The following is a 26,858-nucleotide window of genomic DNA, read 5'->3' on the forward strand; positions in this document are numbered from 1 at the left end:
GAGGTGCCATGGAGGTGACAAACACCAGCCAGACCTCTGAATATTGCAGAGGTAACTTTGAATACTGCAGTAAGTGCCTTTAACTGTACTTAAAGGCAGTTTTGCAATCAGCAAGGAAGATGTCATTATGCAGCAATCTCATGATTAGCAGTTTGATCATTTACATATTTAACAGAGTACAAAAATAAAACAAGCACAAAGGAATAAAGCATTTTAATCCTGTTTCACTCCATTTCACACCTGGGTAATGATTTTTATTCATTTCAGTCCACCTCCTTTTTCCTCTGGGATTAGATTGGGTTAAATTTCCTGGGTTTTAACTCAACTTTTATCCTCACGTTACAGACTTTTACCTGCAGGTCCAGCAAAGCTGATTAGACACAAAAGGATCTGAAGAGCTGCTGAACAACAAATACAGCTCAAACTATTGCACACACCAGGGAAAGGAACAGGAAAATTACAAAATAACTTCTCAGGGAGGCAGGAAACGACCTGGAAACAAGTGTAAGTAACCTGGCAATGCACTGAAATGACGTGGATAAAACAGGAAAAAGGAGTTTTGCCCTTTTCAAATCTAACTTACCCTTTGCCTTCAACGATTGCTTCCTTAAGATGGATATAGGAGGCAGGGAATATGCCCTTGGAGAGGGGAAAAAAAAGGGTTATTTAATCATTTGCATACAATATGTTGTGTTTATTACCTAAAATATGCCAAAACACCGCTGGGTGTGCAGAGCCATTCACATCAGATGAGCTGTGCTTGGGACTTTTTTAATATATATTCAATTTGTGCTTTGCCTGTCCTTTCAAGATGTTACTGCAACCTTACAGCTTCTCTGGAGAAATATTCTAAATTAATCAAGAGGCCAGAAATAAAATAATATTTTTAAAATAATCCAAGTCAAGCTGATAAAGCAAATTCCACCGTTTTGCCCTTCAAGGGAGGAGTTCAGTTTTCTGATCATCTGGGAATGCAATAACAGGAATTCTTGGGAAGCCACTGGGGGAAATAGTGCATGGGCATTTTTACCCCAGTTTAAAAAAATATTTAAAAATCACTAAATTTGGTGGCAGCCAGACAAATGCAGCAACACGTGGAATTAATTTAAGGCAGGAAAAATGTTTAATTGCTTCTCAGACAGTAAAAAGCACGTTCACGAAATATGGTTTGTAAGAAATTCAATGTGTTCACACACACACACAAAATGAAAAGTACAAAAATAAAATAAAAACCCAAGCCTGGTAAGGAAATGGGTGGGATAAACCACCCAACTCTCTTCTTTTAGACATGGAAACAACTAAAAACACACCTCTGGAGGCAAACGTGGCATTTGCACTATTTCAGTGAAAAAAACCAGCAGCAAACCCTGAAGTTTAATTTTGTTTAATTACTACTATGAAGCAAAAGGCTCAAAAAATAAAAACACAACCAGTATTTGTGTGGTTTCCTCTCTTCTCATTTCAGAAAAGCTGCTGTAAATGCAGCCCTTGGTGCACATTGAAATTCCACTGCAGGAGAAGCCTCCTCCTCTCTCCAAAGGGAACCACTGAAAATTCCCAAGGTCAGGCTCCATTTCCAGCTGCATTTCACCCACTGCAACTGCTGCAGGCTGCATCTCAGCAGCAATGCAGTATTTGACAGCAGCAGGGTCAGCCTCTTCAGACCAAGGAGAACATCAAGGTCTGAACGTTTTACAGAGGAAAGGTTTGGTGCAGCAGTTACTGCACAAAGAAAAGATGATAGGTGTCAAGATTTAGATTTACCTTTAAATTGGAATAACTGGGATCACAGAAATATAAAATAGCCTGGCTTGGAAGGGACCTAAAAGCTCATCCAGTGCCACCCTGCCATGGCAGGGACACCTCCTACTGTCCCAGGCTGCTCCAGCCCCAGTGTCCAGCCTGGCCTTGGGCACTGCCAGGGATCCAGGGGCAGCCACAGCTCCTCTGGGAATTCCATCCCAGCTCCTCCTCACTCTAACAGCGAAGAATTTCTCCCCAATATCCCACCTAAATCTCCCCTCCATCAGCTTAGGCCCACTCCCGCTTGTCCTGTCCCCCCATCCCCTGTCCAAAAGTGTCTCTCCACGTTTCCTGCAGCTCCTTCAGGCTTTGGGAGGCCACCCTGAGCTCAGCCCAAAGTTTCTCCCCTCCAGGCTGAACAATCCCAGCTGTGGCAGCCTTTCCTCCCATCCTCTGCTCATCCTGTGCCTGCCCTGGGCTCTCTCCAGCAGCTCCACGTCCTCCCTTTGCAGAGCTGGATGTGCCACTCATCTCCTAGACCTTGCTAAAATAAGTTTTCATTAACTTGAAAAATTCCCACTGAGCAGAGGCTGAGGACACAGACAGCAGGGGCCAGGGCACACCTGGGATCCAGCTCCCCCAAACCCACACACTCGGTGCCAAAACCCACCGTATTCCCAGAGAAAAATGAGGACCACACTCTGGCCACACTCACCTTCTTGGACTTCTTCCTCAGTGTGTAACCCCTGTACCAGCCTAGGAGAGAAAAAAGGGGGAAAAGCATTAAAAAGTTCATTTATGGCACCTCCCAGCTGCTCCTTCCCAGCTCAACAGCACTGTCAGGCGGTTTCTGATCATGCTCCAGCCCTGCACAGCCCATCTGGATTTCAGTTTTCCACCTATCTGGATAAAACAAGTATTCTGGAAGGTCCAAAATCAGAGTGATAATGGAGAGAAGTACAGGGCAGAGATGGTGGTTTACACAATGTGTTTAATTGCTGTGCACTTAATTTTAATTACTAATTCACAAACACAAAAGCAACTTAAGAGCATTAACTTGACAAAAATTTATTGATAGACCACTTCCATTTCAAAACCCACTTAGATTTCATCAATTCACATTTTCAGCTGTTAGCCATCTCACCAGGGAACAGGAACACTTTGGAATTTAGGGGTCACATCAAAATACAAAAGCAAGGAGCCTTTCTGGAAAACTGAGTCGGGGTGCATCATCCTCCCCTCCAGCCTGGCACAGGAGGGCTTGGACAGCAAAGGGGAGGTCAAAAAGCAGATTTGGAGTAAAAACTGTAGTCCCAGTCCCAGAACAAGGAGAAAGTTTCATGAAGTCAACACATGCTGATAAATTCATTATGCACACTCTGGGACCAGAACCCCAAATTAAAGGCTCAAGCACAGGGGATTTTGCAGTCTGCTCTCCTGCAGCCCAAGGGATTCATCACCTTTTCCCTGCAGCACTTGGGGCTGGTTTAGTGCCACCTCAAAAATCTGGGGTCTGTAACCACCACACTGACCCAACACCCGACAGAGGCAGCCACATCCTCACATCCCACATTCCCACTGCTGCCAGAGGAACACCAAACTACTGCTGAAATCAGCACTCCCAGCCCTGCTCAGCTGCAAAGGAGGCAAAGCATTCCTGCCTGTGCTCCCTCCATTGCCTGAAATCCGTGCACAGACTCCAATCCTAACAAAAAACCTCAATTCTCACAGTTTTGTAATCCTGGAGTTTAAACTGCTGAACAACACCAGCTCTGATGAGATGAGCTGCACAAACTGAACAACAACCAGCCAATATTTCTCCTCCCAGCCCAGCTCCTGTGCTGCCTCCAGGACATCCCAGGGCACCTGGGGAATAAAAGCCCTGTGGCAAAGACAGCTCCCCACGGATGAACTTCTGCTTCTTGAAGTTTTGCAGCCAGAGCTGCCAGGATGGTGGGGAAGAGAGCAGCCCAAACCTGCCTTGGAGAACTGGCTGCACTGCTGCTCCTTGCATTGGGGCTGATGTGGCCAGGCAGGTCCAACCAGGCTCCTCCCTGCTGGGGCTGGTGTCCAGCCTGGAGCTGTGCAGGAGCCCAGTTTGCACCTGCAGCTCTCACTGCTTCAACTGGAGCTGCTGGGGCTGGCCAGGGACAGGGCAGGGTCACTTACACAGGTGAAACCATCTCTAAACAACTCCCCAAAACCATGGGAGAGCTGGGAATGTTCACTTGGAGAGGAGAAGCTCCAGGGAGAGCTCAGAGCCCCTTCCAGGGACTAAAGGGGCTCCAGGAGAGCTGGAGAGGGACTGGGGACAAGGGATGGAGGGACAGGACACAGGGAATGGCTTTAAGATGAAAGTGGGGAGATTTAGGTGAGATTTTAGGCAGGAATTTTTCCCTGTGAGTATGGGAAGGAGCTGAGATGGAATTCCCAGAGCAGCTGTGGCTGCCCCTGGATCCCTGGAATGTCCAAGGCCAGGCTGGACACTGGGGTTGGAGCAGCCTGGGACAGTGGGAGGTGTCCCTGCCATGGCACTGGATGAGCTTTAAGGTCCTTTCCAGCCCAAAGCATTGGGGGATTCCAGGAATTCCCTCCCTGGGAAGGAGAGGATGCACTGGCACAGGTTGAGAATTCCTCATCCTTGAACCTGTTCAAGACCAGACCTTGCCCTTAAGAAATCTGGGACCAAACAGCTGGAAATGTGCATCCAAGGAAATGCTCAGCTAAGAAGACACCAATGAAATATTTCTGGTTTTCAAAGCTGCAAAAGACCCTCAAGAACTTGCTGTGGTTACCCTCAAACAAAGCATCCATTTCTGACACAGTTACACTGCATTCAGAGACAAACAGGCAAACCTGCAACAAAAACTAAACTTCCCCATCATATCAAGAGTAAATTCTGTGAAAACCATTATTTGGGAAGCCAAACTCCCTCCCCATGGCAGCACTGAAAATTAATTGATGCTCCAACTGTTAATCTTGGCTTTGAGGTTGATTTTCTGTTACATTTCCCAGCAATTCCCCTTAATGAGGACACATCTATTGATCACATGGTTCCATCTGCCCATTCCATCAAATAATGTCAAGAAACAGAATTAAGACAATAAAGATCTGGAAATCAGAATGTGGCAAATATTTGGGTTTTAGGGTATCTGCTAGAAAATGCAATCTTCCTCTCCTGCAGAGCAGGATATTTAGGAATTCCTATGACTTTCCTGTTTGGCTTTTCCTCTAAGGAATTGATTAGAGGGACAGAGAAAGTCTTTTAACTGAAAAATAAACTAAAATGCTTCCTAAAAGAAAAAAAATTAATTTTATTTGCAACATTAATTAGGCTAAAAAGTAGCTTCATCTTTACTTTGATTCCTGGAAGAAGACAAATTTGGTATTTAATAGTGAAATGTGCACATTCATTTCCAGTCTCCTCACTCCCATAAAAATAGGGGAAGTTTTCACCAAGACTGAAACTTTACAGGATCCATAAACTGAATTCTTTCTACACAGTTTTTTTGCATTTCAGAGGGGAAAAAAAAAAGTTTTCACAATCAGAATTTAAAATGTCAAAATGTTAATAATCAACACAAATTCCAAAATAAATTCTACTCATGGACAACAGAAGTAAATATTATTTTAAACATAAGGGAAAAGTTTCAACTCAGAAATTAATTCCAGTACATGGCATCAACAGATATCCTACACCTGTCCTAAAACCAGATCTTCTAGACTATGGATGTGAGACTGAGCCCTTCCAACTCCTCATCTGTCTTCTGCAGAGACCCACCTGAGCAAGGATTTCCCAGGAGTTTCTCTTGGCAGTACAGATGGAGGAAAAAAAAAACAAAAAACTCAAATTTCTACCACTCCAAAGCCCACAGACACTGACCAGTCCTCAAAACCACTCTCAATTTAGGAATTATTGCAAAAAACCAACTTAGAATAGTCGATGTACAGCAGGATGGGAGGAGCAGAATGTGGACTCCAGCAGGTATCCATGAAAAAAGCCCACAGGGAAAAGGGGTAGGAAAGGCAAAATCCCAAATGCTCAGCAAAAAGGCTTTTACTGACCCTTCCACCAACTTTTCTGTCCCAGGATTCTTTAATCAGAGGGTTTTCCTTTGGCTGGGCCCATTCCCAGCTCAGCCTGGCCAGGGGCAGGTGAGTCCCAGGCACAGACCTGGAAATTTGTCAGGTACAAAACCTCCCAGGGGCACAACCCACACCAATTTCATCCAGACAAACCAGGAGATCAAACAACTCAAACAATCCCCTAATCCTGAACAAGAGTTCCTGTGTCTAAATCCCCATCTCAGCAGGTCAGGAATGAGCCTCAGTGCCTGGGAGAACAGGGAATTTGCACTTCTTGTACCATGAACTCATCCCATGTGCTCCAAACCCCGAGAGGGTGAAGGTTTTCCTAATATTCCAACCCTGTGGCTCATCCCCATTGTCCCACTGATTTGGGAACAGTCAGCATTTGAGAGGGTTTCAGCATTTGATAGAGTTTTACATTCCCTGCTCAGTTTCTGCCACATTCATTAAATAAATCTATTTATATATAAAAGCACAAAGCTGTGCAATGCTTGAATCGCTCCATCTGCATTTAAAATATTTGCATTACTGGGGGTTTATTTAAGCATCATCAGACAGTGGAAGGATTGCTTTGCTCAGAGTCAAACTTGGCATCACAGCAGCAAAACTGAGCTCTAAGAAAAGGCCAGCCCAGGAATAATGAGAAAATTCCAAAATTCCACTTAAAGTAATGATCAACTCTTGTTGAAATAGCACTGTTTGTTTCAGTAAATATAGCATTTTAAAAAATCCAATTAAGCCAATAACTAAAATTAATTTACCACCCAGATCAACCAAAAGATCCATGTCTAGAGAAGCAAATTAAATCAATACATAATTTATAAATATATTTAATAATATGTAAATACATCTATATCCTTATAATACGTATTTATATGTGTTGTTTTATATATTTCATATATTTCATATATTGCTTATATGTAATACATATTTATAATTTACATATAAATATATAAATCAGTTTTCCACAAGACAAACAGTGTTACACTATTTTAAACACGTGGTTTAGCTCTGTGTTCCCCACACTTTCCAAACTGCACCATGCCATAAAATTTCAACTCAAGGATGCAATGGAAGAGTTTCATTTTGCTTGGGTTAAGAGCCGAAAACGTTGTGACAATTTCCACATTATGCTGATTATCAAACTCAGCACTGAAATTCCCTCGTACAGGGGATCAGGGAGGGAAGATTTTGGTGCAGATGATGTTTGTAGAACACACTTATCAAAAGAGGTCTCTGGAAAAGTCTGAAGTCACTAACACAGACACCAACCTCAGAAGAGACACGTCAATAACTTAGGACCCAGGTGACTTTCAAATTCAGATTAAATTTCTTGCAGCAGCACGTTCTTCTGCACGACCCAAGGGTGCCCAAAAAGCATCCCTAATTTCTCTAGTGTGGAGGAAATGCTACAAAGCCAGCTGTGTGAAAATTCTTCTCCCCCAAAAAACCCAGTGCTTATTCACCAGCCCATCAACCACGTGCCTCCGTTTGCTCCAGCTCCCGCTTCATCCCTTCATAACACGAGAAAGTCACAAACAGAAAAAATAATTCTCCCTCAAAAAAATCCTATTTTTCAATTCAGTTTTTACCATCTTACCTTCATAAGTTTCCAGGATGTGCACGGTGTCACCGATCTGTAAGGAAAGCTCATCTGGCCCCCTGGCATCGTAGTTGTAGAGAGCTGGAGAGAGGGAACACTGCTGTTAGCACAGGCAAGGCAACACGACTCCAGGTGCTTCTCCACACCCCTGCTTTTATTACTCCTTATTCCCATCCTAAATCTTTTTGTAAAAAACTGTTGGAGCCCTAAGCATTGAGAATTTCAGGGTTTTGTGCTGACCCCCAAGAAAACAGTGACCTGAGCCCTGGAAAAGGCTCCCAAAATTGAGTGACAGCACTGGGATTGTGGGTGTGGGGTTTGGATAGAAGTGTGGGATATCACAGGGTGGGAAAAAAAATTTAAGGGTTTATAATATAGTAATATATATAAAGCAAGATGGAGGTTTTAGGGCAGAGGTTAAATTCTTCTTTTTCACCTTCTCCTCCATGGCTCTGGGTGGTGTTTTGTAATTGGATACAAAAATCCCCATTGCAGCCACGGGTGGTTGGTTATTGGGTTAAAAGTAAAAATAATTTAGGTGTCATTTGATAATTGGACAGTTTGTGCTTAAAAGATTTTGTAGAGAGACAGAGACAGAGCCATTTTTCACTTTGTTAGGTAGAACTCACAACCTGTGAGACTGTAACAGAGATGAGAATTAATAAACATCTGAGTCCAAACACAAACTGTGTCTCTCGAGCATTTCATCCCAGCTCTAACAGAAAAGATGGTAACAAATCCACCAAAGAAATTTTTAAAAATCCTTTAAAAATTTAGCTAAGTTCTTAAATTCATTAATATTTCCCTTCGTAACAACAACAACAAAAAAAAAACCCCACAAGTTCACTTTCTCAAGCTGTCCCTCACTCTGTTTATAATGCTCTGCTTCTTCACGGCAATACACTCAATTTTTGTTGTATTTGCCAGCCTTCCACAGCACTTTGTGTCAATTTTAGGCAGCTCTACAAAGAACTGCTCTGTCTTCCCCTGTCAGCTCAACACACAGAAAACTTCCAAAGTGTCTTTAGAAATCTCAAATTGCCAGGCTAACATTAAAGGATGATTTCTCAGCCACTTCAGTCATTTACTGCAAGCACAGGGTGTTGAAAAAATATGATTTCAGAATGTCTGAGTGCCAGAGGCAACTGCACAAACCCACTGTACAATAAACTACAACAAATCCAACAGTAACTCCAAGATCACTCCTCCCTGCCACTTCCAAAAAAAAAAAAAAAAAAAAAAAAAAAAAAAAAAAAAAAAAAAAAATCTGGGCACTTCTGGAGCACTGAGATTGGCAATGGTCACAAATTCATCTGACAAAGAATGCTCCAAACCAGGCTTGGTTGGGGAAAAAACCCTCATGATCTGAAAAGCGAAACATTTACAACTCTTAAAGCCGATTTTTTAAGTTTTATATGGAGTAAACTCTCTGCAGGAGAAAAAGAAAATCTTCCAATACCAAGGAGGATTGAAGGCAGAGACTGAAATATTTCACAAGATTGAAAGTGAAGAACTTTAGTCAAGCTGGACCCACAAAAGTTTATTCCTCAATTTACAACTGCAGCTACTCCCTCCAAGGAGGAGGATCAAGAACACCCAAAAACCAGAATTTCTCACTATTTTTTGCAACATCATAATTACCTCCCAAATTCCTACCACCCCTCAGGTTCCCACCACTGCTTTTCCCTCTGCCTCAGTTTCCAGGGCAGGACTCAGGGATGTTTTACTGGAACAGAAAGACCTGGACAAGTGACACGTGGCTCTCAGAGGAAATCTGCAGAGCAGGAGTTCACAGAGCACGAGCACAGAACACTGCTGCCTCCAGTTCCAGCCTCTAGTTATAGTAGTATTATTATTATTTTAAATAAAACTATTATTAAATTATATTATTAAAAATATTCTATTACATCAATTATAATATATTGTTAATGTCATTATAATATATTGTTAATGTCATTATAATGTTGATTATAACCATATTAATGTATTATTATTATAGTGTTGTTGTATTAATAATAATAGTATGATTATTAATAATTATATATGCTCATATAATTCCTGTTTGTTCTTCCCAGCTCGCAACCAGATCACCAATAAATAAATCCATAATCCATTGGATCACCAATAAATAACCCACCCAGGCTGGCTGGGTCCTTGTCTCTGCAGAGTCGACAGAGGAGTCTAAAGCTTGACAAACTTTAGAGTTCAGTAAATAAATAAATTTGAGTGCACAAGTGGATAAAAAACCCAGTTTGGGAAACACTGTGGAAGATTATCAATGGAATAAAAACACATTACAGGGTAAAAGGAATCAAGGTCAGGGGCACTGCAGAGACCAAGACCACCAAGATTTAAGTGAAGGTTTTAGAAAGTAACAGTTTGTATTGACATCAAAACAAGCCAAGCTACTTGTGTTTTAATGTTTTCCTTAATTTGGTCATTATCAGAGACAGATAAACCCTCCCTCCCAGGTATCTGGGGTATCTGAAAGCCATAAATGCAGGAGAAGGGGGCTCTGAGGACCACGTTAACAAAAATGAGCATCCCTGGGCAGAGGGATGATGGCAGTGTGAGCACAGAGCACGGGGGACAGTCTGCCTGCAAGCACTCCCCAGAAATATTCTCATTTCAGCTTTTGTGCCCAGCAGGGAACACACAAAGTTCCACAGCCCCAAACTCGTGTGGCTGCGGTGTGACACAAAAAAACCCCAACAATCATTGGGGTGTTCACTCAGATCCCTTCAGTGCTCACAGCTCCATCAAGGGATGTTCACACGTCCAAAAATGAATCCAAGGACAGTCTCCCACCTCCAGGACCCTGACAAACAACTTCACTGACTCACAGCAGAACATCTCAGCCAGGAAAAATTTGCATGATAGATTAAAAACCAGTCCTGTACTCAATTCACACTTCAGCTGAGCACTGCTCCGACATTTCAGCGCGGTAACACTCCGGATCAAAGGCAGCCAGGAATAAAAGGCACTGAAATTTATGCCCAAGAGTGCTAAAAACTGGTGTCTGTCACAACAAGGAAGGTCAGGCACCAGGAGCTGCAGTGTAATGACCAATTCTTGTGACAGGAGATGACAAACTGCCATCAAATGGTAATTACTGCCCACGACAGCTCCCACTGACCTCAAGTGACTGAGGAGCCAGGGAGGGGTGATTTATCTTTAAATATATATATATATATATGTGTGAAAAATATGTCTGCAAGAGAAAATAAATCACATTTCTGGCTCCCAGCAGCATTGACAGATCGTGAAGCAAGCAACCAAAATAACTATAAAGTGCATTCCACCCCTGTGATGACAAAGCAAGGCTTGAGCTGCACCACAAACTCCCCTGCAAGCAGATAACTCCTGCTCACAGGAGTTTTTATTTTATGTACAGTGACATCAAAAGATGTTGTGACAGAAAGTGTTTGATTGGAGCAAATGCCAAGGCTTTAATTAAAAGGAAAAGACAAAACCTGGAGGAGTAAAGCATGGAACTGCTATGTTTGCATTTTGTCTCGTCAACTGTATCCTGAGCTATCACTTAAAATATTTAAAAACCCGAGGTGCAACTTTTGATTAAGTTTGTTGCTTTTGTTTTGAACTGAAGTAGGTTTTGCTTAATTTAATGAAATCCAACAGCCACACCAGAGTCCCAAAGCACCAAAAGCAAAGGATTAAGTGTGGGCACAGAAAGAGGCATATTCTCAACTCTAAGAGCTCATAAAGTAAGGAACAATGAGCAGGCCATTGTACTAATTGCACCAAACCCTCATTTACTGCCCAAGAACACAAAATAAATTCCTCAGTGAGCTGCACTCCTGAATCTGCACACGTCAGAAAAATGAGGAGGCCAACACTAGAAGAACTTGAGGTGAGAAAAAAGAAAAAAACAAACAAAGGTAACACAATTTTATACTGAAAAAGCTTTTTTTTTCTGACTGTACAAAAGGTGAGATATCTTAAGATACCATAAAGATGTTACAGAGTAATATTTCCTGGTATTACTTTGCTTTCAAGGCTGTATTAATCATTCCAAACTCAGGAAAGAAACCAAATTATAGTTAACACATTACCAGCTTTATTTTACACTGGCTTTAAAAAAAAAAAATCTCTAAATCGTAACTGGGCTGTTTCAATAAAAGCAGACAAATTGCAGAGGTGAAAGCAAAGTCTTTTGTAAATTCTCTGGTATTAAAAGATAGATGAAGGTTTTCCTATTTTCTCCAAAATGAAATTGCCTGATTTGAGTATTCAGGCAGATTCCTCAGTGCTCTGCTACTCCAGAGGAGTTTCTCATTTCTACACCTGAGGCTAATGGAGCAGCAAAAAGAAAAAAGCAGAGTTTGAGTGAGGAGCTGCACCTGAGAACTGTTAAAGACAATTATTTCATGTGTGCATGAGCCAAGGGTTGATCCTCCTGCCTTCACCTTGGGTTTTGTCTCATGAAGCTTGATTCAGGGCTCTTTCTCAGTATTTTAATCATTCTGTTATCCAAACATTCCCAAAATTTCCTGAAGAGAGAAGAAAACCGGAGAAATTCTCAGACCTGAACAGTTACCACCAAGCTAAAGGAGAAAATCCAGCTCGAGCTTCCTCCTGCCCAGTGATGCTCTAATCTTATTGATTAAATCCACCAACGTGACTTTTATCACAGGATTAGCCTAAACCCCACAAGTTCAAGTAGATAAAAAGGATTTATCACCACTCTCCCTTCCAAAGGTGAGACAGCTCCTTTCACTCCTCCTCTCTGTGAGCAGCAAATTCCTGAAACACACAGCGGAAAAGTGGAAACTCCTCCATGACCACACAGGGCATCTGCCGAGGGTGAGAGAACCCGAAAGCAGGCTCAGAAAACCCCACAGTGCCAGCCTGCCTGCCCTCTCCCAAAGTGAGGGGACAGAGGGAAGGGCCACCAAGCTTCCCCAAGCACACACACCTGAGGTTTCCCAGCAGAGGACAAGGGCAGCAACACCTTCTGCATCCCATCTGGTGTCTCATCGCTCACTGCCCAGCGTGAATTAATTATTATCACGCTGAGGAGACTTCAGAGATCCAGAACAACCCCAAACTTGAGGCTTGGGGCTTTCCCCAAGTGCAGCCACCCAGCTGAGTCCTGCTGGCAGAGATCAAGTAGGACAAACCAAGATGTTTGCTTGGCCTTTCTGCACTCATTAAAAAATACAGAATGAAATCAAACCTGGAGAAAAGGAGGCTCAGGGGAGGACCTTCTGGCTCTGCACAGCTCCCTGACACGAGGGGACAGCCAGGCTGGGGCCAGGCTCTGCTCCCAGAAAACACAGACGGCAGGAGGATCAACCCTTGGCTCATGCACACATGAAATAATTGTCTTTAACAGCTCTCAGGTGCAGCTCCTGACTCAAACGCTGCTTTTTTCTTTTTGCTGCTCCATTAGCCTCAGGTGTAGAAATGAGAAACTCCTCTGGAGTAGCAGAGCACTGAGGAATCTGCCTGAATACTCAAATCAGACAATTTCATTTTGGAGAAAATAGGAAAACCTTCATCTATCTTTTAATACCAGAGAATTTACAAAAGACTTTGCTTTCACCTCTGCAATTTGTCTGCTTTTATTGAAAGAGCCCAGTTATGATTTAGGGATTTTTTTTTAAAGCCAGTGTAAAATAAAGCTGGTAATGTGTTAACTATAATTTGGTTTCTTTCCTGAGTTTGGAATGATTAATACAGCCTTGAAAGCAAAGTAATACCAGGAAATATTACTCTGTAACATCTTTATGGTATCTTAAGAGGTCTCACCTTCCATACAGGCTGCCCAGGGAGGTTTGGAGTCCCCATCCCTGCAGCTGCCCAAGGAATTCCTGGAGGTGGCACCCAGTGCTCTGGGCTGGGGTCAAGCTGGGGACCAGGCACAGATTGGACTTAAAGATCTTGGTGCTCTGTTCCAACCTGAATAAATCTGGGATTCTGTGAAATGGAAGAGTTCTGGACGAAGCCGAGATTCCCAAGAAACAAGTTCACTTTCTTGCTTTCCTTCCTCCCCCCTTTCAAGCCAGACACTCCATTTTTAGGGAGCTAATGAAGTGAGATGCTCAGTCACCTTTTTATTAGCTCTCCCCCCTCCTTCTGGATAATCTGTATTCAGAGGACTTCACCACCAAGTACTGAGGGTATAAAGCTGAAACTAGTGCTAAAAATATATATATATACATCACTATTGACTCTAGCAGCATTATTAATGTGCCATAATGCACAGCTAACAAGAAGCACAATCAAGAACATCCAAATTGATTTTTAATATTAAGAAGTCCATTAAATGAAACATCCTGGCTGCAAAGAGTAATCACATCATCCCGAGCTCTCAACACTGGCTCTTGCAGAAAAGGCAAGATGCTGATTTAGACTAAAACAAAACATTATCCAGAGGCAGATGTTTTGGCATCTGTCTTGTGGTAACTCGGAATCACAAAGTCAGTGAGTTTTGATGTTGCCTCAGACCTCTTACATTCCCCTGGGGGCCACTAAGGAGCTGTAACTTGGCTCTTGCTCTGCCACCATCCTCCAGGAAGGCAAGGACAGCATTTGAGCATTAGCTGTGCCCACCCAAGAAAGGATTTGTGCCTCAAGGAAGTGCCTCAGTGCTTGGAATTCAGCAAAATTCAAAATCGACTCTACACGTGGTTATTAGAAAATTTGCAAAAGCTTCAACTCCGCTATGTAGAAAACTCCCCCAGGGACCTGCCGGGCAGGAGAAGGACAAGAGTTAAAGGCTGGAGTGGAGGAGAAACTCATCCAGCTTATGGTCAGTGCTGGCAGAGCATCTGATGTGCCTGGGCTGGTGGTGAGTCAGGCCAGATCCTCCAGCTGAGCTTCCCCAGGAGATGAGAAGTGACCAGCACTGGCAGAGCTGCAGCTCCACACCCACTCTCCTGCCTGCTGCGCCCCATCAGCCCTGCACTGCACCCACCCCATCCTCAGCCAGCACTGCCCCGGGGCCAGCCTGCTCCGCGCCTCGGGGACACCAGCAATGCCACCAACAGCAAGGAGAACTCCCCAACCCAGCCACAGAATCCCAACGACTCCACCAACAGCAAGGAGAACTCCCCAACCCAGCCACAGAATCCCAACGACTCCACCAATGGAAAGAACTCCCCAACCGAGCCACAGAATCCCAACAACTCCACCAACGGCAAGGAGAACTCCCCAACCCAGCCACAGAATCCCAACAACTCCACCAATGGAAAGGAGAAGTCCCAAACCCAGCCACAGAATCCCAACGACTCCACCAACGGCAAGGAGACGTCCCAAACCCAGCCACAGAATCCATAAAAACCAACAGCAAGGAGAGCCCCGGGAGAGGTCCCAAATCCAGCCACAGAATCCCAACAACTCCACCAACGGCAAGGAGAACTCCCCAACCCAGCCACAGAATCCCAACGACTCCACCAACAGCAAGGAGAACTCCCCAACCCAGCCACAGAATCCCAACAACTCCACCAACAGGAATGAGAACTCCCCAACCCAGCCACAGAATCCCAACGACTCCACCAATGGAAAGAACTCCCAAACCCAGCCACAGAATCCCAACAACTCCACCAACAGGAATGAGAACTCCCAAATTCAGCCACAGAATCCCAACAACTCCACCAATGGAAAGAACTCCCCAACCAGCCACAGAATCCCAACAACTCCACCAATGGCAAGGAGAACTCCCAAACCCAGCCACAGAATCCCAAAGCAGCTGGGGTTGGAAGGGACCTCTGGAGATGATCCATGCCCCCACCAAGGCAGGGCCACCCAGAGCAGGGGACACAGGAGCACACCCCGGTGGGTTTGGAATGTGTCCCTCAGAGAAGGGGACTCCAGCCCCTCCCTGGCAGCTGCTCCAGCACTCTCCTTCATGGAAAGGGGTTCCTCACATTGAGGTGAAACATCTCACGGCTCAGTCTGTGCCCACAAACACACACCGGGTGCAACATCCCAAATGTCACCAGCTCACTCTTAAATCCTGAGAGGGAAAGGGACTCAGAAACCCTGAAGATCTTCCCAACACAGACTGGTCCAGGCTAAACCCACACAAATGATGCCAAAGCTCCCCCAGACCAAATTTGGTGCTCCAGGAGGCCACAGAGCTCCCTGTGAACATCCCTGAGGCATCAGCCCCTAATTCTTCAAGCCTCTCCCTTGCCATGGCAGCAAATTCCTATTGCAGAGCAGAATTGTGTAAGAGGGTGTCTCTCACTAAGCATTGCTTCAGCAGTGAGCTTAATGGCCCTATTATTTTTATATGGTTTACCTGTATTTTAATAGGCATTTCAGTGACTATGAAAATCAAGTCCAAACTCCTCTTGCCCTGCTGTGCAAACAGGAAAACAATGACACAATTCACTGCAACACCAAGCTGATGATGCAGAGCATAAAGCCTAAACCAAGGAGGAAATGAGGTGATGGGAAGATGCTTTCATTTCCTACTGTTCTTCCTCCTCAGTATTTCTACAAAGGCAAACAAAATCAAAATTCCTTCGTCCCTTTCTCAGGAAAGCCTCTGGAATGAGAGAAAAAAACAGGAAGGAGTTTGAGGCTTTTTACACATCAAACCTTACTCCATTTCTTTTCCTTTGCCATCACCTCATCAGGCTGTCTCCAACAGCAAGACTACAGACCCCAAATAAACCCCGAGGAACTCGTTCTTCTTCCCCCAAAAGAGAAGAATGAGCTGCTGAGAGCCCCAGTTTGACCCACCAACACTTTCCCCCTCTCTCCCACAACAGCCAGGCCACGGCAGCGATGGGAAACCAGCCACACTTTTCCCTGAACTTCTCCCTCACACCGGAATGAGGGGGGGAAAACGTCACCATGGGAGCGACTCGAAACAGCTCTGAACGCATTAAAAGATAAGAGCAGCATTTTGAAAAAGAAAAAAAAAAAGAAAAAAGAAAAAAGAAAAAAAAAAAAAAACAAACAGGGAAAAAATTGTTTTTCTCCAAACCAGGGGCGATCACATGCTCCGGGCGGCTTCCAGCGGACTTGGCTCGGCCACTGGCCCTAACAAAGGGTCACTGTCCAGCTCCCTCTCTGCACCAGCACTGGGGCAGCTCTCACACACACTCCATACTCCTATAATTCCATTTTTCCCACCTCGGGGCACTCCCGTGCGCCCACACCGATTTTTGCATTCATTCTGGAAGAAACAAGCAACTGATACAATCCGATAGTGTGATAATGTTGATTAAAGACTTGCATCACGTTTTACTCCATAAATTCACAGACTTCTGGGAAAGGGAAAACCAGAACACCCTAAATCTCTGCTTCCAGACACTGAGCTCCACAATTTTGGCACAATGAAAACTCACCTGTATAGTCACAACCATTCACTTTATCATGGGCTGATTCAATAACTCTAAAGCCTTTTCTAGCCTAATCACAGAATATTCTGAGTTGGAAAGGACAAGGATCAAGTCCAACTATTTATTATTACTATTAAAATTTATCAGTGATTTTAATATGTATATAGTCTAAAAGTTTAGTATTTTAAAGCTGGTGTAGCCCAGTTATCAATATATATCAGAATATTCTGAGTTGGAAGGGACCTACAAGGATCAAGTCCCACTATTTATTATTAAAATGTATCAGTGATTTTTAATATGTATATAGTCTACAAGATTAGTATTTTAAAGCTGGTATAGCCCAGTTATCAATATATATCAGAATATTCTGAATTGGAAGGGACCTACAAGGATCAAGTCCAACTATTTATTATTACTATTAAAATTTATCAATTATATTTAATATGTATATAGTCTAAAAGTTTAATATTTAAAAGCTGGAGTAGCCCAGTTATCAATCCCAGATGCACACAGGAATTCCCAGGTGAGAACTTGGTTCCCCACCCCTCAGCCTCCTGAAACACATCAAAAATAACCCTTGCTCCTACTTCCCTCACTGCCCTGAGCCTCAAAATTGCCCTTGTTAATTCAGAATACTTCACAGCCACAGCTCCTGCTTTCCCAAGGATAATCATCCAAGGAAAAATGTATTTTAAACCCCCCTGATGGTCACATATTAATGCCAGGAGGGTGATTAAGGTGCCACTAACCCAGCAGTAAGTCGCTAATAAATTAATATTAATCCTCCGCTGTAAGAAAGGGAGTATTTTGATTATTCTTTCCCCCCCTTTTTTTTTTTTTTTGGCAGGTTATTTTCCCAGCATCACCCTGAGAATTCCTTGAAAAGAGGTGAGGCATTAGCACCCAGCACATGCCTGCTGGCAGCCAGGGCAGAGCCAGCTCCTGGCCAAGGAGTTCTGTGCTGTTCCAAACCACAGCTCAAGGGTGATTTCCCTGCCGTGATTCCCAAAATCTGCTTCCATGGGTCTGTTTGGAAAGCTCCAACAGGCAGCAGAGGTTTGTGCTAGACTGGACAGTGTGTGAACTTGCACCTTAAAATTTGCTTCTCTTGCTGAAAAAACACTGCATTCATCTAAAATTGCTGGTTGTTTCTCAACTATTTAACTCATCTCCACTCTCAGTACCTCTGCCTCAAAAGAGAACTATTAAAAAAACCAAATTAATGACAGCCAACACTCAATTCATGTCCAGCAAACAGCTTGGTTTTGATACATAAATCCCACGTTTGCCCTGGCTAACAATTGGTGACAGCATCCTTGGAGACACCAGGGGCACCCAGCCGTGGGACCTGTGTTGGAAGAGGTGGGGAGACTATTAGTGCCATTTTCCTGGAGAAATGTAACTCAGTCCCTCTTGCTGAGCAGCCTTTGGTGCTCTGGAGAAAAAACAATTTAAACTATCAAAACGTTTCTTGCTCCGTGAATAGCCCAAGAGCAAGAGGCAGCTGCTGATGCAAAGGTAACACAACACAAAACTCTGTCATGTGCAGATGCAGCAAGAGAGGAAACAACTGTACAACTCAAGATTTCATTAATGATCACCAATATTTTACTTTTCACTAAGTTTACCCAAGCATTTCATGAAGCTGTCACTACCCATTTCCTGAAAACCTAAGCCAGCACGCATTTATTCCAGTTCCCCTCCACAAAATTATTTTATATTTTCCAAATTTTTAATGTACGTGTTATGGAAGTGTCCAGACAGCACTTTACAAATATATTACATTAACTTCTGGTCTTAGAAGTTTTTATCTTGATTTAAGCACGCTGTGTTATAGATAGTATCACACCCAGACTGTAAAAGCCTGCAGTTACGCCAATATTTTAAATATTCAAGCCCTGAAAGTATTAAAAGTCCTGGTTTTCAGCCAGGAACACGTTCACCTTTGTGTGCTCTAACTGTGGAAACTGCAGCTGCTGCAGGAAGCCCAAACTGCACTTTCTGTGTTTAAGGCAAAAATCTGAACCAGTTCCATCACTCATCAGTAAATAAACAGAGGCCTCCTCTGCAGCACCAGTGATTGATAAAAATCTGTTAATAAATCACTTCTGGAATACGTTCAACTAGAAAAATCAAACCAGAGCTGAACCCACACAAAACTTCCAACAATGTCAGCTGCATCAAAACTGAGTCATTCTCTCACAAGGCTTTACTAAAATGTGCTTATCTGGCTATATCCAGTCTTTATTTTTTGGGAATAAGAATTCCCACCCCACAGAGCACAAAGCCAAACACTTCAGGCACTCTTTGATTCTTAAAAAAGGTTTGAGGTATTTTTCCCAAAAACACTTTGCTGATCTTAAAGGTCCTTTTCAACCTTAATGACGCCAAGATGATCCAGTCCTAGAGCCAACCCAGCAGCAGCACGATGGTCACCACCAAGCCATGTCCCCAGGTGCCACATCCACGTTTTGGACACTTCCAGGGATGGGGACTGCACCACCTGATGGGACCCCATTCCCAGTTTGTGGCCGCAGCACTGGTTTAGCCAAGCCTTTGCCATAATCTTGCATAGGCACCACCTCCATCAACATCCCAAAACTGGGATTCAGCAGGAAAGGGACCAGACAGAATCCAAAGTCCAGTTCCAATAATCAACACTTCAGAGACAGATCAAGAGCCCACAAAAACCTGCCTCACCCATGGGCACCTCCTGAGCTCTTCAGGGCAGCAACGCTCAGCATTTAAGCAATCCCACCTAACTGCAGATGTCCCTATTATCCAGATAAACATCTAATGTGCTTTTTTAATCCTTTTAGAGTCTTAGTTCCAGTCAAACGCTCCAGTAACACAACCAACGAACACAAATCAACAAAGTGTAGTGTAATAAATACCAAAAGAATATCTGGCTCTGTATCACAAAGTTTGGGGTTGGCGTTTTGTCCCGTTTGACTCACACACTGCGGAAACTTCTGGCCAATAAATATCTCTGTACCACAAAAAAAAAAATCTGTTCTCATCTCCAGCCACTTCACTGCAAGGACAACTGTTTTCCCACCAAAAAAGCTCAATGACTGAAATCTCTGGAAAAAGGATCTTTATCCACTGCTTTGTCACAGGTCGCTAAATTCATTTTAAAAAGGAGGCAATTCCAGCTGTTCCCAGTGCTCCAGGAATTCTGAGCTGCTCCTGTGCACATTCCTGCCACGGCCTGGACAAAAAAGTTTGGTTCCTTTATGCCCAAATGTCAGTGAGCAGCACCAAAAAAGTGCAGAAGAGCCCAGTGGAGGTGACAGAGAGGTGAGACACAGATTGTCAGCTGCTACAGAGATATTGCTGACAGGCTGGCAGGGAAGGACAGAGCTGGATCCTGCCACACCAAACACAAACCTTCGACAGATCAACTCTGATGTGAAACAGAAGACAAAATATCTCCAAAACAATTTTTAAAAAATTTAAAATGCCTCAAACCACTTTTTTTACAACTAGTTTGAGTCATGCCGTTTGCCCTTCAATCTGGAAGCTTCAGACATCAATCCACAGAAGGGGAAAAAAACAACACCAAAAAACAAACCCACAAGACACACCAGGCTCTGACAGACGGAAATAAAACAGGCTCTCAAGTCTTCTCCACCTAAAACTCTTGGTCAAAGAAAATGATGGATTGATGGAAACACCAACACCTACCAGTCATGGCAAGAAAAATGTAACAAGCAAGAGTGAGGCAAGAGAATACTGGGGGAAAGGGTGAGCAGGAAGGAAGGAATTCCTGCAGGGATGGCAAGGTGATGCCTGCAGAAAATTGGTGGGAATTGGTGTGTAAGGACAAAAGAAGAGATGTAAAGGAAAAAAAAAAAAAAGAGGCTGGACACCAGCTAACATCAGCACTACCTCAGGTTAGGCAGAGCATGCTAAAGGCTTGAGTGTAAGTATTATTTTCTATATTAAAGCCACAAATGAGCCATAGATTGATGCAAAAGAACAGTAATTCTCCCACAGCACCCCAAAGCAGCAGGAAAAAGTCCAAGTCGATCAAACAAGAGCTGCTGGACACATCCTCTTTTAGCTCTTCCCATTACTTAATAAATAGTAATTAAAGTCAAAGATTTCTTGGCATGCTGATGTGGCTTTTCACTCACACGCTGCCATTTTGAGAGATTAACCTCCTATTTATCAACAGAAACATTCCCACAGGCCCTTATCTCCAACTTTCCTGGCCCAAGGGCCACATTTCACCAGAGCTCTGCACAGAAGTGCAGTGCAAGCCCTCCTTCAGAGGACAGCATTTCCAGGGCATTCCGAGGCACTGCCCGGATAATCCCCAGCCGTGGCAGGGTTTGCTCGCTGCAGTCATATGCACAGCAGATTTTTCTGAAAGGAAAGCGCCCTTCTCAATCGTTCACCATCTGCCTCAAGACCCAGAAACTCCAATTCTCATCAGCAGCTTCCATCTGGCTCAGCACTGAGAGATTTCCTGTCTCAGGGTCTACTACAGGAGCACTTTTTTTATTTTTTTTTTTTTTATTACCAGTTGCTTCCACTTCATTTCTGATACAGACACTGCACACGCTGCATGAAGCAACTCCTCAATAAAAAGCACCCAGCTCCACGCCCTGAACCATTCCCTGCTGCCAAGATTTTTTTTCCTGCAGACCAGCTGGCACTGTTAGGAGGATGCTCAAGGCTAAAGCAGCAGCTGGGAGGCAGGGAAGCTGCTGGAGACAGGTAAGAGTGGAGCTTTCCATAATCCTGAACTCCCAGCGGCACCAGGCTTTGCCATGTTCTCCCTTAATTCTGGTTTGTTTTTTTGGTTTTTTTGTTGGGTTTTTTTTGGTGTTTTTTCCTTTTTATTTCACGTATGAAAATGGGCAAAACCCTCCTAAGACAGCACAGCTGAAGATCTTAGGTTTGGGGATGGTGTGGCATCATCTGTTCCTTGTCCTCCCAGGACACCCCATTCCCTCCACAGATGTTATTTTATTCCAGCCCAGCCCAGTGACGCCGGCACTTCCGTGCTTTGTTTGGATAAGCAGGAGAAGGAAGGCAAACACAAACACCTAAGGCAGCACTTCCAGAAGGCATCTGCGTGCCTCAAGAGCCTCTCAGGTATTCCAGAGGCTCTGGGCTCTCTCCAAGTGCCCACCCTGCACTGCCAAATTTTTCAAATGCTCCAGGGAAGCTCTGCCAGAACCAGCCAGGAACTCTCCAGGTCAAGCCAGGAGGTTCCTCCTCAGGTAATTCCTGATGCCATCCCCACATGGGACTCCTCAGGGATAACAAGATTTTCCCAAAACCCCCACGACACCTGCTTCAGCAGGCTCTCCACCTCAATACTCAATAATTTGTGCAGCACATCCATAAAAACGGCACGGCCACTACGAGAGCAGGGATGCACAGAGAGCCTCAAAAACCCAAGTGCCTACAAGCACAAACATTGATTATGTCCAATTTCGCTGCCATTCCCGTTCAGAAATTACACAGCAAATCCTGTTCCGCTCACTTGTTGGTATTTTCTACTGGGGAACACAAAGACATTTTTGCTCCTCCAACACCCTCAGGCAAAAATCAGCCACCAAAAACCGTCTGCAAACACATTCTAAAAAGGGCTGTGCTGAAATAATACAAACAGCGCTCGAAATAAGGCAGCGGTGCTAAAAAACATCATGCAAAAAAAAAAAACCCCAAATTCATGTGTGGCAGCCAATGGCTGCTCATCCATCTGTTTGTTTTGTTACGTATATGGGACATGATTACACATAATAGTTCTCAATGCAATTATTTCAGTTTAGTTACAAAGCTATATGGAGCAGAGAAATATTTCCAGAGATATTTCATATTTCTGCTGATGAAACTGAAATGCAGCAACTGCTGCTCCTTGTGTTACTAATCTTTGCATCAGAAATCAGATTTAATGCAGAAATTACATAAACAGGGGCAGATAATCTATAAACATATAAATGTTTGCACAGCTACAGTCTGAAAAGGGAGAGAAAGTTTCAGAATTACAGAATTATCTCTTATTGAACATTTTTTTTTTTGTTCAGACAGGGTATGATTTCAATTTCCCCTCCCCCTCAAGCTACAGGACGAAAGTATTCCAATAACTCATCAAGAAATTCATTAAAGCCTTATTCAGAAAATTACTATTGTCAGAACAGCCTTCGGGGCCACCACAGGCTAGAAAACAGAATTAAAAATGCTTTTAAGTTTAATAAAAAAAAAAAAAAACCTGACTTGTCAGTGATCCATAAGGAGGAGCAGCTCCACTGAGTATTTTGAGGAAGTTTTGGACTTGCAGGAAGTCGAAGAGAGGCAAAGCTGACACCTTTGATGGAACAAATACTTGAAAACTGGATGTGAGGCAGTTCCTTGTTGGAGCTTCCACTCCTCAGCAGCAGTGAGCAAAGGTATTTATCTACAGCTGGACACATCCACAGGTGTTCAACAAGAGGTGTTGGATTTCATCCTGCCAGGACCACACCGAAGGATTCGACAAAGCCAGAAACAGCAATATTTAAAGGAAAATTGATCCCAACCCTTATTCTGTAAGGGTTGCAAGCTGACACAGGGGTTTCCTGGAGAAGGTTTAACTTTGTTGCCTGTTTTTTTTTTTTCCCCTTCCCTGAAAGCTTTGCTTTTGCAGAAAGGAAAATGCCTTTGTAACACAAAAATCTGTGCCAAGTGTGGCAGACAGCCCAAAATTCACATTGTTCGTGCACCTAAGTCAGGCATTTCCAATAGAAGAGATAAAGGGGTAATTACAAAACCCACTAAAGTGCTGCTTGAAATCACAGAATCCCAGAATGGTTTAGATTGAAGGGACCTTAAAGCTCATCCATTTCCACCCTCTGCCATGGGCAGGGACACCTTCCACTATCCCAAGGTGCTCCAACCCCATCCAGCCTGGCCTTGGGCACTTCCAGGGATGGAAATACCAAACCAAACACCTTTAATCAGCCCCTGACTACCGTCACTGCCACTCCTGCAGACCATGTAAAGCGTAAAACCTCACTTTTCTACCTCCTCGTTTATTTTCTAAGATACAGGCTAAAATCACCTGCTGAAGAATCCCTAAACTGACTGAAAACTTCCTACTGCAAAGTTAAATAAAAGCTCTGAATTATGGCCATAGGGAGCTGGCTGCCTACTGAAGTCAGTTTGTGCTCCATGAGAGGGGAAAAAACTAATTCCTGGAAAGCCTCATCAGGTATCATTTCTCAGAACAATCCCAGCCTGTAACGTTGCTGTTGGCCTGCATGAAAACAAACAGGAGCCCACGGTCCCCTCCACTATCTGCAATCATTATCCCTCTCCAATCTGTTGTTTGCAGCAAGTGTTTATTGACAGAGAACAATAGTGTCTGCTGAGTAAACTGGGAGGAACTGAGCACAGCCTGCAGTCAAAGCCAGGTCATTCCTGTAGGAAAAGGTGTGGGACACCTGCCAGCCCCTCCCCTCTGCTTCAGGAGACACCAGGGATGGGGCAGCACAGAAATGCAGCCCCTCGGCAAGCAGAGAATGGAAGAGTGTTGTAAAATAGAGCCGTGGGATGGTTTGGGGTGAAGGGATGATAAACATCATCCAGTGTCACTCCAGCCATGGCAGGGACACCTCCCACTGTCCCAGGCTGCTCCAAATCCAGTGTCCAACCCGGCCTTGGACAATTCCAAGGATCCAGGGGCAGCCAGAGCTGCTCTGGGAATTCCAGCCCAGCTCCTCCTCACCCTCCCAGGGAAGGATTCATTCCCAATATCCCACCTAAACCTTTTTTCTTCCTTTCTAAAGCCATCTCCCCTCATCCTGCCCCTCCATCCCTTGTGCAGAGTCTCTCTCCATCGTTCTTGTTGGTGCCTTCAGGCACTGAAAGTCCACAATGAGGTGACCCCAAAGCAGGCTGAACAATCCCAATTCTCTCAGCCTTTCCTGCTCACAGCAGAGGGATCTAACAAATAAAACCCTAACCTGGGTATCCATGGGATATGTTTGCTCCAGGAAACTGAACCTGCATGTGCTCACTTCAATAAAGTGACTAAAGCAGGAGCAAATTTTCCATTTCACACTTCTGCTTTTACTCCACGGCTGTGGGATGTGTCACAGCACAGCCCTGCTGTCACTAACAGCAGTCACCTGTCCTGCCAGGCAGCTCCAAACCTCACAGCACAGCAGCACTAAAATCACTAAGATGCATTCCTAAGACCCATCTTTTTCAACTTCCTTAAGAAGTTCCCTTCCCTGCTCTAAGGCACAAATATGCACAAGATCATCACCTTGAACAGGAGTCTCCACACATCATCCCAGCTCCCCACAGCCTGGACTGTAACTCCAGGGCTCCACAAAAGCTTCAATCTGTCCCAAAGCACCACAGCCCTCCCTGAAGCAGCACAAGAACAGCAAAAGTTGTTGGCTGTAGGATTTCCTGCGTTTTCACCAGCTTTCCTCTTGACAAATTCTCATCCCCCTGTTCAATGAGACATTATAAGAGCAGAACTCAGCTGCAAAACTTTTAAATCATGATCACTGCATCACCTCTTAAGTCCACAAACTCCTTAAAGCCATCCCTTAATAATAATATATGTATTTCTATGTACCTGGTTTGGAAGTTCCATAAAATCCCTTTGAAAAAAAGTTCCATAAAATCCCTTTGAAATCCCAACCTCAGAGCGGCACTAAAACACCCTGACCATGAAGTGTGGCCAATGTCCCCATCTAAAATTAGCTTTGTTATTATCTGCCAAATCATGACACAGAACAAAAACTCACCAGGAATAAACAAAAACACTGCAACTCACTGAATTTGGAAATGACCTCCAAGACCATCAAGGCCAAGTCCAATCCCCACATTGTCAGTCCAGAGCACCGAGTGCCACATCCTTGGACACCTTCAGGGATGAGGATTCCAGCTCTGTTACTGGGAAGTTCTCCTCTTACATCTGACCATCCAAAGGCACCTGGCACTAATTTTCATCACTTAGTCAATTAAAAAAAAAAAAAAAAAAAAAAGGATTAAACTACCACAGTAGTGGCCTTATTTCTCCATATGAACACAAACCTTTGGACACTGTGGCATTTTAAATACAATATTTTTAAACCACAGTAGCGCCAGTTCTACCTCTCACCGCAGGTCTCAGCAGAAAGGAGAAGGGGCAAGGAACAGCAGAATTCAGGATTTGGAAGCTACCAGATTCACTGTGCACCATCTCAGAGGTGCTGGTCAGGCTCCCAGACCTCTCAAAGCAGCTTTTAACATCCCTTTTCCCCAGCAGAAGGAAAACCACCAAAATTTCACGAACTTCACGTGACACTAAGAGCAGGCAACGGGAGAGTGAGCAGCCACTTTGTGACACCGAGGGGACGCACCAAGAGCTCTCAGGACCCTCTGGAAGGCTCTGATGTCCCCGTGGAGGAAGCCACACACCCACGTGGTGCCCTCCACACAACCACACTCCTCCCCACCGGCTCAGGGCGAGGGATGGAAGGCAGCATTGAGATGAAGGAAAAGGATCCACAGCACAGGGAAAAGCTTCTCCAGAGAAGCTGATCCTTTCCCTGGTTCACGGGGCTCCCCATATGTTAATCTAATATCCGTGTTATCCCATTAGATCCACACCCATTCCTCCTGCAGCCTCCCTGAACTCTCTCAGGAAGCGGAGCTGAGTCACCCTCTCGACTGCCTGCTGAGATAATTCCTCTGCACAGAGGCTCAGGGGCAGCAAATTCACTTGACTCGAGTGCAGGGCACGCAGCAGCATCCCCAAATCCCAGTGTGCCATGAAGGGATGCTCCTTAACACACCGCTGTCCTACCAGCTGGCACTACGGGCTTCTTGGCAGAATTTGCTCCAGCTGCATCACAGCCAGCGAATCTTCAGGCCTGGAGATGTTAAGAGAACTCTGCTGTGCACAGGGATATACCAGAGGAGGCGGGGAAAGGGATATAAATGTATTATATAAAGGTGTGTGTGTTTTATATACAGATATATGTACATTTCTGAGCTCCCGCCGCTGTGACATAAACATAACCACAACAACACACCTTCCTGATACTTCTGCTTTGGGGAAGCCTGCACACAGAATCTCAAAATATCTGGGGTTGGAAGGCACCTCT

At 44.2% G+C, this 26,858-nt stretch overlaps 1 protein-coding gene and 1 long non-coding RNA gene across 3 annotated transcripts in view; one reads left to right on the plus strand and one right to left on the minus strand.

Moving 5' to 3' along the window:
• Positions 1 to 26,858, plus strand: part of LOC136363954 (uncharacterized) — a 465,017-nt gene that overhangs the window by 277,049 nt on the left and 161,110 nt on the right. The window lies entirely within an intron of this gene.
• The window catches only part of DOCK1 (dedicator of cytokinesis 1), a 269,993-nt gene that overhangs the window by 240,779 nt on the left and 2,356 nt on the right, over positions 1 to 26,858 (minus strand). For both annotated transcript variants that reach the window (XM_066323421.1, XM_066323420.1), the window contains exons 2-4: positions 7,433 to 7,516; positions 2,459 to 2,499; positions 584 to 639 (exon numbers count right to left, since the gene is read on the minus strand). In XM_066323421.1, coding sequence (XP_066179518.1) covers positions 584 to 639; positions 2,459 to 2,499; positions 7,433 to 7,516 — 181 coding nt within the window. The remainder of the gene's footprint in view (positions 1 to 583; positions 640 to 2,458; positions 2,500 to 7,432; positions 7,517 to 26,858) is intronic.

This window comes from Sylvia atricapilla, chromosome 8 (genome assembly GCF_009819655.1).
Source record: "Sylvia atricapilla isolate bSylAtr1 chromosome 8, bSylAtr1.pri, whole genome shotgun sequence".
Taxonomy (NCBI): domain Eukaryota; kingdom Metazoa; phylum Chordata; class Aves; order Passeriformes; family Sylviidae; genus Sylvia; species Sylvia atricapilla.